At 44.3% G+C, this 13,925-nt stretch overlaps 1 protein-coding gene across 2 annotated transcripts in view; it reads right to left on the bottom strand.

The window, feature by feature from the left end:
• LOC140725264 (ATP-binding cassette sub-family C member 9-like) overlaps window positions 1-13,925 on the bottom strand; it is a 166,290-nt gene that overhangs the window by 62,793 nt on the left and 89,572 nt on the right. For both annotated transcript variants that reach the window (XM_073040510.1, XM_073040521.1), the window contains one exon: window positions 12,335-12,445. In XM_073040510.1, coding sequence (XP_072896611.1) covers window positions 12,335-12,445 — 111 coding nt within the window. The remainder of the gene's footprint in view (window positions 1-12,334; window positions 12,446-13,925) is intronic.

Consider the following 13,925-nt stretch of genomic DNA (forward strand, 5'->3'; position numbering starts at 1 on the left):
TTCAAACTTCGCGGCGCTGGCATTTAATCCCTAGCGCCCGCCCACTCTGGGCGGAAATGACGTCAGAGGTGCATTACCAAAGTCTCCCCCCGCGCGCTGGCTATTTGTGAGCCGGTTCGCCTGCGCAGAAAGTGGGTCGCCACATAACCCCCCCCCCCCCCCCAGAACCAGCGATACACCCCCCAATGTCCACAGTCTGAATCAGCCTCTGTTTGGGAGGTCTGCCTCTGCACCGCTGTGCCTGAACCTCGACCGGCTGCGCCGTCCACATGGGCTGGTTTGAGTCAGTCCACCGTGAAAACCTCCTCTCTCCCCCCAATGTCCAGAACGTACGTGGACCCGTTGTTGTTGATCACCTTGAACGGCCCCTCATACGGCCGCTGTAGCAGTGCCCAGTGTCCGCCCCTTTGTACAAACACAAACTTACAGTTCTGCAGGTCTTTGGGTACATGGGTCGGGGTCCGTCCGTGCTGTGAAGTTGGTACGGGGGCCAGGTTGCTGAGCCTTTCGCGTAGCCTGTCCAGGACTGCTGCGGGTTCTTCCTCTTGCCCCCTTGGGGCTGGTATAAACTCTCCTGGGACAGCCAGGGGTGTGCCATACACCAACTCGGCTGATGAGGCGTGCAGATCCTCTTTGGGCGCTGTACGAATTCCAAGCAGGACCCAGGGAAGCTCATCCACCCAGTTAGGTCCTCTCAGGTGGGCCATGAGAGCCGACTTCAAGTGACGGTGGAAACGCTCCACCAGTCCGTTCGACTGTGGGTGGTAGGCAGTAGTGTGGTGTAGTTGTGTTCCCAACAGGCTGGCCACAGCCAACCACAGGCTGGAGGAGAACTGGGCACCTCTGTCGGAGGTAATGTGGGCCGGTACCCTGAAACGTGCTACCCAGGTTGCAATCAGTGCTCGGGCGCAGGAATTGGCAGATGTGTCGGTGAGCGGGACCGCCTCTGGCCACCTCGTGAACCGGTCTACCATAGTTAGGAGGTACCACGCTCCTCAGGACACTGGTAGGAGGCCCACGATATCCACATGAATGTGGTTGAACCTCCGGTGGGTGGGTTCCAACTGCTGCCAGTGTGCTGCTGCACCTTGGCTGTTCGGCACTGCGCGCACGTTCTGGCCCATTCACTGACCTGCTTGCAAAGTCCGTGCCACGCGAACTTGCTGGAGACCAGCCAGACGGTTGTCCTGATAGATGGGTGCACCAAACCGTGTATGGAGTTGAAAACTCGCCGCCTCCAGGCTGCCGGGACGATGGGGCGAGGTTGGCCGGTAGCCACGTCGCACAGGAGGGTCCTCTCACCTGGGCCTACGAGAAAGTCTTGCAGCTGCAATCCGGGACTGCGGTCCTGTAGCTGGGCATCTCGTCGTCTGCCTGCTGCGCCTCCACCAGTGCTGCATAGTCCACCCCCAGGGACGGGGCCTGGACAGCTGGTCTGGAGAGTGCGTCCGCCATGACGTTGTCCTTTCCCGAGACATGCTGGATGTCCGTCGTGTACTCGGAGATGTAGGACAGATGTTGCTGCTGGCGAGCCGACCAGAGATCGGACACCTTCATGAACGCGAAGGTCAACGGTTTGTGGTCCGTGAACGCGGTGAACTTCTAAGAAGTACCTGAAATGCCGGATTGCCAGATACAGTGCCAACAGCTCCCGGTCGAAAGCACTGTACTTGAGTTCGGGTGGCCGTAGGTGCTTGCTGAAGAATGCCAGGGGTTGCCAGTGCCCCTTGATGAGCTGCTCCAGCACCCCACCGACTGCTGTGTCGGATGCATCCACCGTGAGTGCGGTCGAAACATCCGTTCTGGGATGCACCAGCATCGCGGTATCTGCCAAGGCTTCATTGGCTTTAACGAAAGCGGCCGCGGCCTCCTCGTCCCAAGTAATGTCCTTGCCTTTACCCGACATCAGGGTGTACAAAGGGCGCATGATACGGGCTGCTGAGGGGAGGAAACGGTGGTAGAAGTTCACCATACCAACGAACTCCTGCAGCCCTTTGACCGTGTTGGGCCAGGCAAAGTGGCGGATCGCATCTACCTTGGCGGGCAGAGGTGTTGCCCCGTCTTTGGTAATCCTGTGGCCCAGGAAGTCGATGGTATTGAGACCGAACTGGCATTTGGCCGGGTTGATAGTGAGGCTGAAATCACTCAGGCGAGAGTAGAGCTAGCAGAGGTGGGACAGATGCTCCTGACGACAATTACTGGCTATAAGGATGTCGTCCAAATAGATGAACGCAAAGTCCAGGTCGTGTCCCACCGCATCCATTAGCCGCTGGAATGTCTGTGCGCCATTCTTCAGGCCGTACGGCATTCGGAGGAACTCGAACAGGCCAAACAGGGTGATGAGTGCTGTTTGTCTTCAGGGTGCACCGGGATTTGATGGTATCCCCGGACGAGGTCTACTTTGGAAAAGATTCTTGCCCTGTGCAGGTTTGCTGCAAAATCCTGTATGTGTGGCATGGGGTAGTGGTCTGGAGTTGTAGCCTCGTTCAGTCTGCGGTAGTCGCCGCATGATCTCCAACCCCCGGCTGCTTTGGGCACTATGTGCGGGGGGGAGGCCCATGGGCTGTCGGACCTCCGTACGATCCCCAATTCCTCCATCCTCTTGAACTCCTCCTTCACCAGGCGGAGCTTTTCTGGGGGGAGCCTTTGTGCGCGGGCGTGGAGGGGTGGTTCCTGGGTCGGAATGTGGTGCTTTACCCCGTGTCTGGGCATGGCTGCCGTGAACTGCGGTGCCAGAATTGATGGACAGTCCGCTAGGATTCTGGTGAATTCGTTGTCTGACAGCGTGATGGAGTCCAGGTGTGGGGCCGGCAACTTGGCTTCACCCAGGGAGAACGTCTGGAAAGTCTCGGCATGGACCAGTCTTTTCCCTTGCAAGTCGACCAGCAGGCTGTGAGCTCGCAAGAAGTCCGTCCCCAGGAGTGGTTGGGCCACCGCGGCCAGTGTGAAGTCCCACGTGAACCGGCTGATGCCGAACTGCAGCTGCACTGTGCGGGTGCCGTAGGTCCGTATCGTGCTGCCGTTTGCGGCCTTCAGGGTGGGTCCTGGCTTCCTGTTGCAGGTGTCGTACACCGTTGGGGGCAAGACGCTGATCTCCGCTCCGGTGTCGACTAAGAAGCGGCATCCCAACTGTTTGTCCCAGACGTACAAGAGGCTGTCCTGGTGGCCAGCCTCCATGGTCATTAGCGGCAGCTGGCCCTGGCCCCTGCAGGGCGGGCGACAACGGCGGGCTTTTGTGCCCCACCGCTGTTGGTAGAAACACCACTGTTCACTGTCCTCCTCACTCCTGCCTCTGTGTTGTGTGCGCCCCCCTGCCAGGCCTGGTCTGGTCCACTGTTGGGCGCGTGGCCTGGTAATCTGACCGACGAATGCCACGCTCTCCCTCTTGGCTTTCCACAGCACGTCTGCCTGGGCCACCACCTTCCGGGGGGTTACTGAAATCTGCGTCGGCCAGCAGCAGATGTATGTCCTCGGGCAGTTGCTCTAGGAACGCTTGCTCAAACATGAGGCAGGGCTTGTGTCCGTCAGCCAGGGACAGCATCTCGTTCATCAATGCTGACGGCAGTCTGTCTCCCAAACCGTCCAGGTGAAGCAGGCGGGCACCCTGCTCACGCCGTGAGAGGCCAAAGGTCCCAATGAGCAGCGCTTTGAATGCTTCATATTTGCCTTCTTCCGGGGGTGACTGTATGAAATCTGCAACCTGGGCGGTCGTCTCCTGGTCAAGGGCGCTCACCACGTGGTAGTAACGTGTGGAATCAGAAGATATCTGCCGAATCTGGAACTGGGCTGCTGCTTGGCTAAACCACACGCGTGGTCGCAGCGACCAGAAAGTCGGCAGTTTTAGCGAAACTGCGTGAACAGATGAAGAGTCGGTCATCTTTGGTCCAAATCCCATTTGGACCGTCGGAGTCACCAATGTAGTGATGTGTTACACACAACGCTGAAATAACGACACGCAGTCGGTAAGTCGTTTCAAGTCTAGTTTATTCAAACCTTGCGGCACTGGCATTTAATCCCTAGCACCTGCCCTCTCCGGGCAGAAATGACATCAGAGGTGCATTACCAAAGTCTCCCCCTGCGCGCTGGCTATTTGTGAGCCGGTTCGCCTGCGCAGAAAGTGGGTTGCCACAATTTCTTGCTTTGCTTCCAGTTGAAGTACACAATTAGCCTGCTGTATTTGAGAGCAAGTTACAACAACAGTTCTTCAAAACTTATTCATTGAGTTAAAGTATTTTGGTGTTGAAATTATTGACCTATAATTGCTTCCAATTCCCCAACACTTCATATTTAAAATCCTCATCTTCAGGGTTAAATTCCTGCATAAAGAATTAAATTACAATTTCTTGGACACCCACACCATTTGAGATCCTACTAAAACATTGCCCAGTGGCACCCAATTCACCCCAGCAAAAATGTCCTCAAGCATAAAACAATAAAATGCATGATGAAATAATCATAAGGAATGCATTCAAAAGAAATAGTCATACAATTTTAAAATTCTTTCATGGTTGTTGGCCGAGCTGACAAAAACTGCATTTATTGGCCATATCTAATTATCCTTGAAACCACGGTGCCTTTATGAATGACTGCAGTGTGTACTTGAAGGAACTCCGTCATATATAAACTATATATTTTTTTTATCAGAATTTGTAAAGGATTAGCAATAATGAGCTACAAATTATTTGATTGCATTTGATGGCAAAAAAAAAAGAGGTACGAATGCAAGTTAGCCAGGAATATAAAGGAGGATAGCAAAAGCTTTTTTAGGTATGTGAAGAGAAAGAAGATAGTTAAGAACAATGTTGGGCCCCTGAAGAATGAATTGGGTGAAATTGTTATGGGAAACAGAGAAATAGCAGAAGAATTTAATAAGTACTTTAGATCTGTCTTCACTAAGGAAGACACAAGCAATCTCCCAGATGTTTGGATGGGCCAAGGACATAGGGTAACAGAGGAAATGAAACAGATTGACATTAGGAAGGAAACGGTGATGAGTAGACTGATGGGACTGAAGGCTGACAAATCCCCAGGTCCAGATGGTCTGCATCCTAGGGTACTAAAGGAGGTGGCCCTGGAAATTGCGGATGCATTGGTAATCATTTTCCAATGTTCCTTAAATTCAGGATCAGTTCCTGAGGATTGGAGAATGGCTAATGTTATCCCACTTTTTAAGAAAGGAGGGAGGGAGAAAACAGAGAACTATCGACCTGTCAGCCTAACATCAGTAGTGGGGAAGATGCTAGAGTCCATTATTAAAGATGAAATTGTGGCATATCTAGATAGCAGTGATAGGATTGGGCCGAGCCAGCATGGATTTACCAAGGGTAAATCATGCTTGACTAATCTATTGGAGTTTTTCGAGGATGTAACCAAGAAGTTAGACAAGGGAGATCCAGTGGACGTAGTGTACCTCGATTTTCAGAAGGCATTTGATAAGGTCCCACATAGGAGATTGGTGGGTAAATTCAAAGATCATGACATTGGGGGGGAAGACATTGACATGGATAGAAAACTGGTTGGCAGATAGAAAGCAAAGGGTAGCGGTGAATGGGTGTTTCTCGGAATGGCAGATGGTGACTAGTGGGGTGCCACAGGGCTCGGTATTGGGACCACAGCTGTTTACGATTTACGTCAACGATTTAGATGAAGGCATTGAGAATAACATCAGCAAGTTTGCTGATGATACTAAGCTGGGTGGCAGTGTGACATGTGATGAGGATGTTAGGAGAATTCAGGGTGACTTGGATAGGCTGGGTGAGTGGGCAGTTATTTGGCAGATAACGTTTAATGTGAATAAGTGTGAGGTTATCCACTTTGGGAGTAAGAACAGAAAGGCAGATTATTATCTGAACGGTGTAAAGTTAGGTAAGGGAGAAATACAAAGAGATCTAGGAGTCCTTGTTCATCAGTCACTGAAGGTGATTGAGCAAGTGCAGCAGGCAGTTAAGAAGGCTAATGGAATGTTGACCTTTATTACAAAGGGAATTGAGTACAAGAGCAAGGAAATCCTCTTGCATTTGTACAGGGCCCTGGTGAGACCACACCTGGAGTATTGTGTACAGTTTTGGTCTCCAGGGTTAAGGAAGGACATCCTGGCTGTAGAGGAAGTGCAGCGTAGATTCACAAGGTTAATTCCTGGGATGTCCGGACTGTCTTACGCAGAGAGGTTAGAGAGACTGGGCTTGTACACGCTGGAATTAAGGAGATTGAGAGGGGATCTGATTGCAGCATATAAGATTATTAAGGGATTGGACAAGATAGAGGCAGGAAATATGTTCCAGATGCTGGGAGAGTCCAGTACCAGAGGGCATGGTTTGAGAATAAGGGGTAGGTCATTTAGGACAGAGTTAAGGAAAAACTTCTTCTCCCAGAGAGTTGTGGGGGTGTGGAATGCACTGCCTCAGAAGGCAGTGGAGGCCAATTCTCTGGATGCTTTCAAGAAGGAGCTAGATAGGTATCTTATGGATAGGGGAATCAAGGGATATGGGGACAAGGCAGGAACCGGGTATTGATAGTAGATGATCAGCCATGATCTTAAAATGGTGGTGCAGGCTCGAAGGGCCGAATGGTCTACTTCTGCATCTATTGTCGGCAACACCTTCAATGACCTTGCAGATGATTAAGAGTAAGTTAATGAGATGAAAGATGGTTAGAATGAGTTGTCCTAACTTTGCTGTCAAGTGATATTAGTGCTGCAGCTACACTGTAAGAGCTCAGCTCGATGTACTACTATTTCTATAAATCAGATGGTGAGCAACTTGGAAAAGTTGTTGTTGCTTTTTCCTCCTAAGTTGCAAAGATCATAGTTTTAGAAGTGATTTTAGACCTCGGAAAGCCACTGCTATGCAGCATACACATTGCATGTTGACTCTTGGGTTTACTTATCAAACAGCCTGCTTGACCACCACTCATCCAGGCAAATAAGACAATATTCCATTAAACTCCATAATTCTTCTTTTTATATTGGGGAAGTTTAGGACCAGAGGGTGCAGAATACAAGGACAGCTCTTTAGAACAGGGGTGACGAGGAATTTCTTTGGCCAGAGGGTGATGAATCTGTGTAATTTGAATTTTAAACTTTTTGAACTCTTAGCCACCGATAGCTATGGAGACCAAATTATTGGGTATACTTAAAGCCGAGGTTGATAGTCTCTTGATTTGTAACAGCATCAAATCTTACAGGGAGAAAAGAGGAAAATAGAGTTGAGAGGAATAATGAATCAGCCATGATGGAATGGTGCAGCAAACTGAATGACCTAGTTCTGCTCCTATATCTCTTTCGTCTGTGTCTTAGAAAAGGCTTTATTTAGGAAGTTGAGAGCACAAGATACCAAACTTTTCACCTGCTCTAATGATTGGCCCCATTTTAAAACTGAAGACCTGCACAGCAAAACTGACTGTACTTCTACCCACACTGTTCCAGTACAGTTAAAACACTGTCTCTATCCAAAAATGTGGAAAATTGTCCTATTACGCCCAGCTCACAAGAAGCAGAGTAAAATCACAAAGATGCTGTATGATTGTTATATCCAGCCCATAAAAGGTCTTATCCTCTGGTCTTGACATTAAATGGCTTTATCATCATTGAGTTCCCCACTATCTCCTCAGGGATCATTATTGATCAGAAACTGCGTTAGCTACATGAAAGACACGTAATGTGAGTACATCTGAGAACGGGTTTCCTGCGCTGAGTGACTCACCCTCTGACACTCCAGAAGGCATCAGTCAGGAGTGTGATGAAATACTAGCTTAGATGAGTGAAGCTCCAACAGCTCTCAAACAGCCTGATGCAAGAATGCAACACCTATCATCAAAGATCCCCACCACCAAGACCATGCCCTCTTCTCCCAGCAGGAGGTACTGAAGTCTAAAGTCCCACACCACCAGGTTCAAGAATAGCTACTTGACTTGAATTAACTGGCAAAACCCTAATCACCATAGTTTAGCAAAACCATGACTGCTTTAACCTCTGCAATAAAATGAGTTTTTCCTGTCCTAATCCTGTTTTCTTGTAAACATTGTGCATAATGTTTTTCTTGTGAATTCTGCAACATACCTGTGATGCTGCTGCAAGTAATTTTTTCCTTGCACCAGTGCACACATGTATTTGTGCATATGACCACAGAATTCTACTTTAACTTTGACCTGCCCAACATGGAAAAAAAAACTACTGATGTGACACTTCCTCATTAGAGAACAACAGAAGGAACATTGGTCTTGCAAACAGGATTTTCAAATCCGGGGACAGCATGAAAGGCTGGGAGTACAAGGGTTAACACTCACAAGGAGAAACATTGAGTTTAGGAGCTCAGAAAACAAAGGGAATGTACATGCCTGAACAATTATCACTTTGTGTCTGTTAGAATTAGACAAAATTATAAGTCAAGAGACAATGTAAAACAATCTAAAATATACAGGAGGTCCATAAAGTAGAGAATGAGAAAGGATGACAAAACAGTCCAGAGGACCATCGGAGAAAGCTGCCTTAGTAAAGGAACAGCAACATTTCAACTACTTTAGGGTGAAATGTATTGAAGAGATTCTTACACAACCTTATTAATGAGAAGTCAGACAGAAACACGTAATGAGATGGGTAACACGTGGATTGTAGATTGCCATATTCCTGGACCATTTGCTTGTTCTAATTTTATAGAAAGAGGTTTTTGTGTTCATATGCATGTAAGAATATATTAATCAGGAGCTGGAGAAGACCACTCTGCCCCTCAAGCTTGCTTTGCCATTCAGTGAGATTATGGCTGATCTCAATGCATCCCAAATAATCTCCATAACCTTTTACCGCACTTATCAAACATCAACCTACCTCTGCCTTAAAAATGTGTGTGAAAATGTTTTAATTCGTCTGTTTTAAATAAGTAACCCTTTTCTTCTAACCAGTGACTCTTAGTTCTAGATTCACTCATCAGAGGAAACACACTCTGTGCATTCACCCTCAACATGAGTCAACCAAGTCCTCTCTTACTCCTAAATACTGACAAATGCAAACCTAACCTATCCAAACTTCTCTCAAAAGGTAACCAACCCTAGGAGTTAGTCACGTAAAATTCTTTTGAGCTGTTTCCAATACACTTTTATCCTTTGTTAGTTTAGAAGATCAGTACTATACACAGAATACCAGAATTGGTTTCATCAGCATCCTATATATCTGAGGTATAACCTCCTTATTTTTACATTCAGTTCTCCTAGCAGTGAACACTTACATTCTGTTAACATTCTCAATCATTTGACGTAGCCATGTCATAATTTTTGTTCCAAGTCATGAATTAGGAAACTCAATTCTCTCTGATTGGCAGAGCTCTGCAATCTCTCATTATTTACACATGTTCATTTTATTTTTCCAGGCAGAATGGACGATGCAGGCAATCCCTATGACACAGCAAGGCCAAGTTCCTAGAAAACAGCCTCTGACATGACTTTCTGCAATGCCAACACTCTTTGCCTATTGAATCCCATGTTATAACTAGAGATGCATTCTTACTCGATGTTCTTCTCTTATATTAAGCTATTTTATTATTGGTGACAAGGTGACCCAGTGCCATTATTTAACAACTGAGGCCAGCATTAGCTTTGAAGATGATGAATCGGATTTGTGCAAAAGAAACAACAAACTTAGTCACATTTTTGTTGTAGTCACTAAGTACAGTGAGGCATTAAGGTTTGGATAGATGTCACAATCTCATTTGAGAAGGTAGTCATAGCCAATTTCCTCCTTTGCCTTGCCCTCTTCAATCCCAAGGACTTGCGAACAGCTGTCTCAGTCTTCACATGCAAGTCACATCTGATATACAAGGCTTGTGGATTTGGAAAGCATTTATGAAATGGGGTTTATATGGAAAAGGGATGGGATTTAATGATCAGGGTTTATGGGTGAAAGATGGATGAGAGGAGTTTAATTGAGGGGCTAATGGATTAAAGCACATCAACTTAATACAACTGGAGTAAAAGCCGAGAGATTTTTTTAAAGGAGCTGGTCATGACTACTGTGCGATCCCACAATATATCATGACTCTCATCCCTAATCTGCTGATTTTTCCTCATATTTTCTGTTTTAATTTCAGATTTCCAGCATCTGCACTTTATTCTTGATTTTCACCACTGATGCCTACTCTGTACCAAGCCACTGTTACATCCTACAACCTGAGCCACAATAACCTCTGAACTGCCATCCTATTAAATAATTTCTGGAAATCTGACCTCCACTGTGTTGTTTTTTTCTTTAAAAGCTCCAATAAATCAGTCAAAATGATTACCATTTCACATGACCATGTTAATTTTGCCCACATTATCTTGAAATTTTCTGCATGCTATGCAATAATGTGTTTGATAATAATGGCTTCTAATATTCTTCCAGTGAGATATGTTAAGATAATTGTTTGTAGTTTCCTGCTTTCTATCTTGCTTCATTTTTAACAAAGAAATTATGTTCAGAGTTTTTCATTCCAATGGCACTTTTTCCAAAGCCAGGGAGTCACAGCCCAGGAAATGTCAGTCAACAGCTCCAACAATTTGCTTATTACCACTTCCAAAGAGATTAGAATTTTCCTGAGCTCTCCCCAACTTTATGCCTGCGATATAACTTATATGCAGTAACTTACAGATTTAGAAATACTAATGTGTATTTTTATTTTTACTTTTTATTATCTCTCTCTCTTTAGATCAAATCTTTTTATTGCATTATATACCAATGTAATAGAGTAAACAAACTCAAATTGATAGTTACACCATAAACTTGTTTTAGTTCTGACAAAATATCTGATCTTTGCTTGTTTTTCTATAGAACCTGGAAATCTGCTGACCATTTCCAGTACTTTGTTTTCATTTAAAACAAACACAGAATTTTACTTTTTCTCAGATAAACGGTAAATAACAGATTCACTAGAATGGCATAGAGGTTAAAATATAATAGCAACTGAAATGAAGTTGTCTTCTGTTATCCCAAGCTTGAAAGGTTGAGAGATGTTTAAACTCACCAGGCTATTTAATAAAGTACAGTACAAACAGAAAAAAAATTCATTGAAGATATCTTTAAGCGTATAGAAACATAATAATTAGAACATAGAACATACAAAATCTACAGCACATTACAGGCCCTTTGGCCCACAATGTTATGCCAACCATGTAACCTACTCTAGAAGCTGTCTAGAATTTCCCTACCACATAGCCCTCTTTTTTTCTAATCTCCATGTACCTGCCTAAGCTCATAAAAGACCCTATTGTATCCATCTCTACCACCTTCGCTGACAGTGCATTCCACACACCCACCCCTCTCAATGTGAAAAACTTACTTCTGACATCCCCCTTGTACCCACTTCCAAGTGCCTTAAAACTATGCCCCCTTGTGTTAGCCATTTCCGCCCTGGGGGAAAAAAAGCTCTGGCTATCCATACGATCAATGCCTTTCATCATCTTATACACTTCTATCAGGTCATCTCTCATCCTCCGTTGCTCCAGGGAGAAAAGGCCAAGTTCACTCAGCCTATTCTCATAAGGCATGCTCTCCAATCCAGGCAACATCCTTGTAAATCTCCTCTGCACCCTTTCTGTGGTTTCCACAATAAGTATCAAGTCATCCTATTTGAGGATGAAGTTAAACAAAGAGCAGTGGAAGTCAGAAATTCCAAAAAAAAAATGTTTCTTTTATCAATTTAAATTTTCAAGGCAAGTATTGATTTTTCTTACGGATGCCAATTTGGAAGAAGGAATAAAAATAAGATAAATTAAATTGATTCATGACCGATCATGAACTAAGAGCTCAGTGATGTGAGTGAACATTCAACAAAATGCTGGGGGAACTCAACAGGTCAGGGGCCACCTGTGGAGGGAAATGAACAGTTGATGTTTCAGTCCAAGACCATTTGTCAGGACACGATGAAGAACCCAAGCACAAAATGTCAACTGTTCACTTCCCTCCATAGATGCTGCCTGACCTACTGAGTTCCTCCAGCATTTCGTGTGTGTTGCTGCAGATTTCCAGCATTTGCAGTCTCTCATGTCAATGATGTGAATGGCCTTTTCCTCTTTCGTGCATGAAGGGGCAATTTTAATGTTTCCTTCATACTTGAATGATCCAATCTGACAATGGACAAAGTATTGACCCACTCCACTGTAAATGATTCTTCATGCACAGATGTAAATATTTATTATTACTGGCCGGGGATACAGATCCCCTACAGTTTTAAAAAGCTCTTCGAAACTTAATGATACTTTATTTGACTCAACAAGCACTCCACACAGTAGACCAAATCACAAATTATTTCATTCTCATCTCTCTAAAGTCTTGTGTTATATGTACTTAACAAAGTAGTATTGAACTTACCATAGGGAACAAAATGAGTGGAGAATTAAATTTATCAAAAAGTGCTAGTGCTGAAAAAGCCACGTTAGCAGTCAACGGCGATCCACTGAAACTAGAGTAGATACTGAAAGTCTAAACACAGAAGGGAAAGAAAAAAATAATAATCAATGATAACAAAGGTCCCCTGCATTGCTTACAACATGAGTCAGCCTACAGGTTAGTTGGATTGACTTATGTATATATTTTGTGTGCTGCATATATCTTTTGACGTATGTACAAACTGCATTTGAAAAAAAGTGATAGCAATTTGTGCAGCTCAAAATATATACATAAATAAATCCAACTAATTTTGAAATACAAGAAGTTTTAAAATGTTAACATTTTAAAATGCAAAAAGTTAGACTTTTGGAAAATACATAACATTTGTCATTTTTAAGATTTGTATTGAAGCTAATTAAATTTGACCTTTTTAAAAATATCACAACAGGGACTTTTTGCTATTAAAGCAGAAACTGCCTGAATTAAATTTCTATGCACACACAATAAGCAGAGATAAATGATACAGCTAATGAAACTATGACCAAACTAAATTTATCATTGTATTTATTGAAGACTGAGCTAAAATTAACTATAGCAAAACAATAATAGTTCTTTCATAACATTGGCATGCCACTACATCCCAATTGTTAAAAATATCATAAAGTTCAAAAGGTAATGACAGATGGTAATGCACTTCAAATGGGACCAAAAGGCTCATTATAACTGAAGATCAGCTCAAGCTATGACTGGATTTTTTCAGGTCATACCACAGTTTTTTTTTTACTCTTTGCAAAACTTGCTGCTTAGACATATAATCAAACTGACAGATGACAACCGAAAGTGTAGCAGTAAAATTTTTGTTAATTCCAGACATTAACTGAATGGAAAGGAATCTAACCTTTAACTCAGATTTTCAAATTAATGCCCACAATACCGTGAGATTTTAATCACTAAAAATTTTGGACTTTGAAATAAAATGCTCTTGACATAATTGAATGCTCTTGTTAAGCAACAGCGGGGAAAAAAGGCAAAACTTTTTGAATTTGTCAACCAAATTTGTATACTTATATTACTTCGCAATGTAAATCAGAAATGTGAACATTTCCAATTTTCACATTAATAAAAATAGATAAAAGTTCACCAAGTTAGCCAGCACCTGAGAGATAAATGAAAATTTAATATTTGATATACAGCCTTCATCAGAACTCAAATCTCAATTTAGTTTCTGATAAACTCGACAATTTAACTATTAACTCAGCTTTTCTCTGTCAGATCTTGATTAATATGCCACATATTTTCAGCACATCTGTTACAAATGTCTGGTTTATGGACACCAGCAAGATGGATGGGGTAGGGTTTGCTAGCTGCTGCATTTCTGTATTTCCATTTCTATTATACCCCCCCCCCCCCAAGGGTAACAACTGGGGGATGGTGTCAAGCCAAGTTGAGATGGGACAGTAGCTCACTGGCAGCCACTCATCTCACAACTGCTTGCTCACTCATCATAGGTGTTCTGTGATCCTCTCCCACACACTGTTTTTGTTCTTAGCTGACTTACTTTCAGGTTATGAGC

This window comes from Hemitrygon akajei, chromosome 1 (assembly GCF_048418815.1).
Source record: "Hemitrygon akajei chromosome 1, sHemAka1.3, whole genome shotgun sequence".
NCBI classification, from domain to species: Eukaryota; Metazoa; Chordata; class Chondrichthyes; order Myliobatiformes; family Dasyatidae; genus Hemitrygon; species Hemitrygon akajei.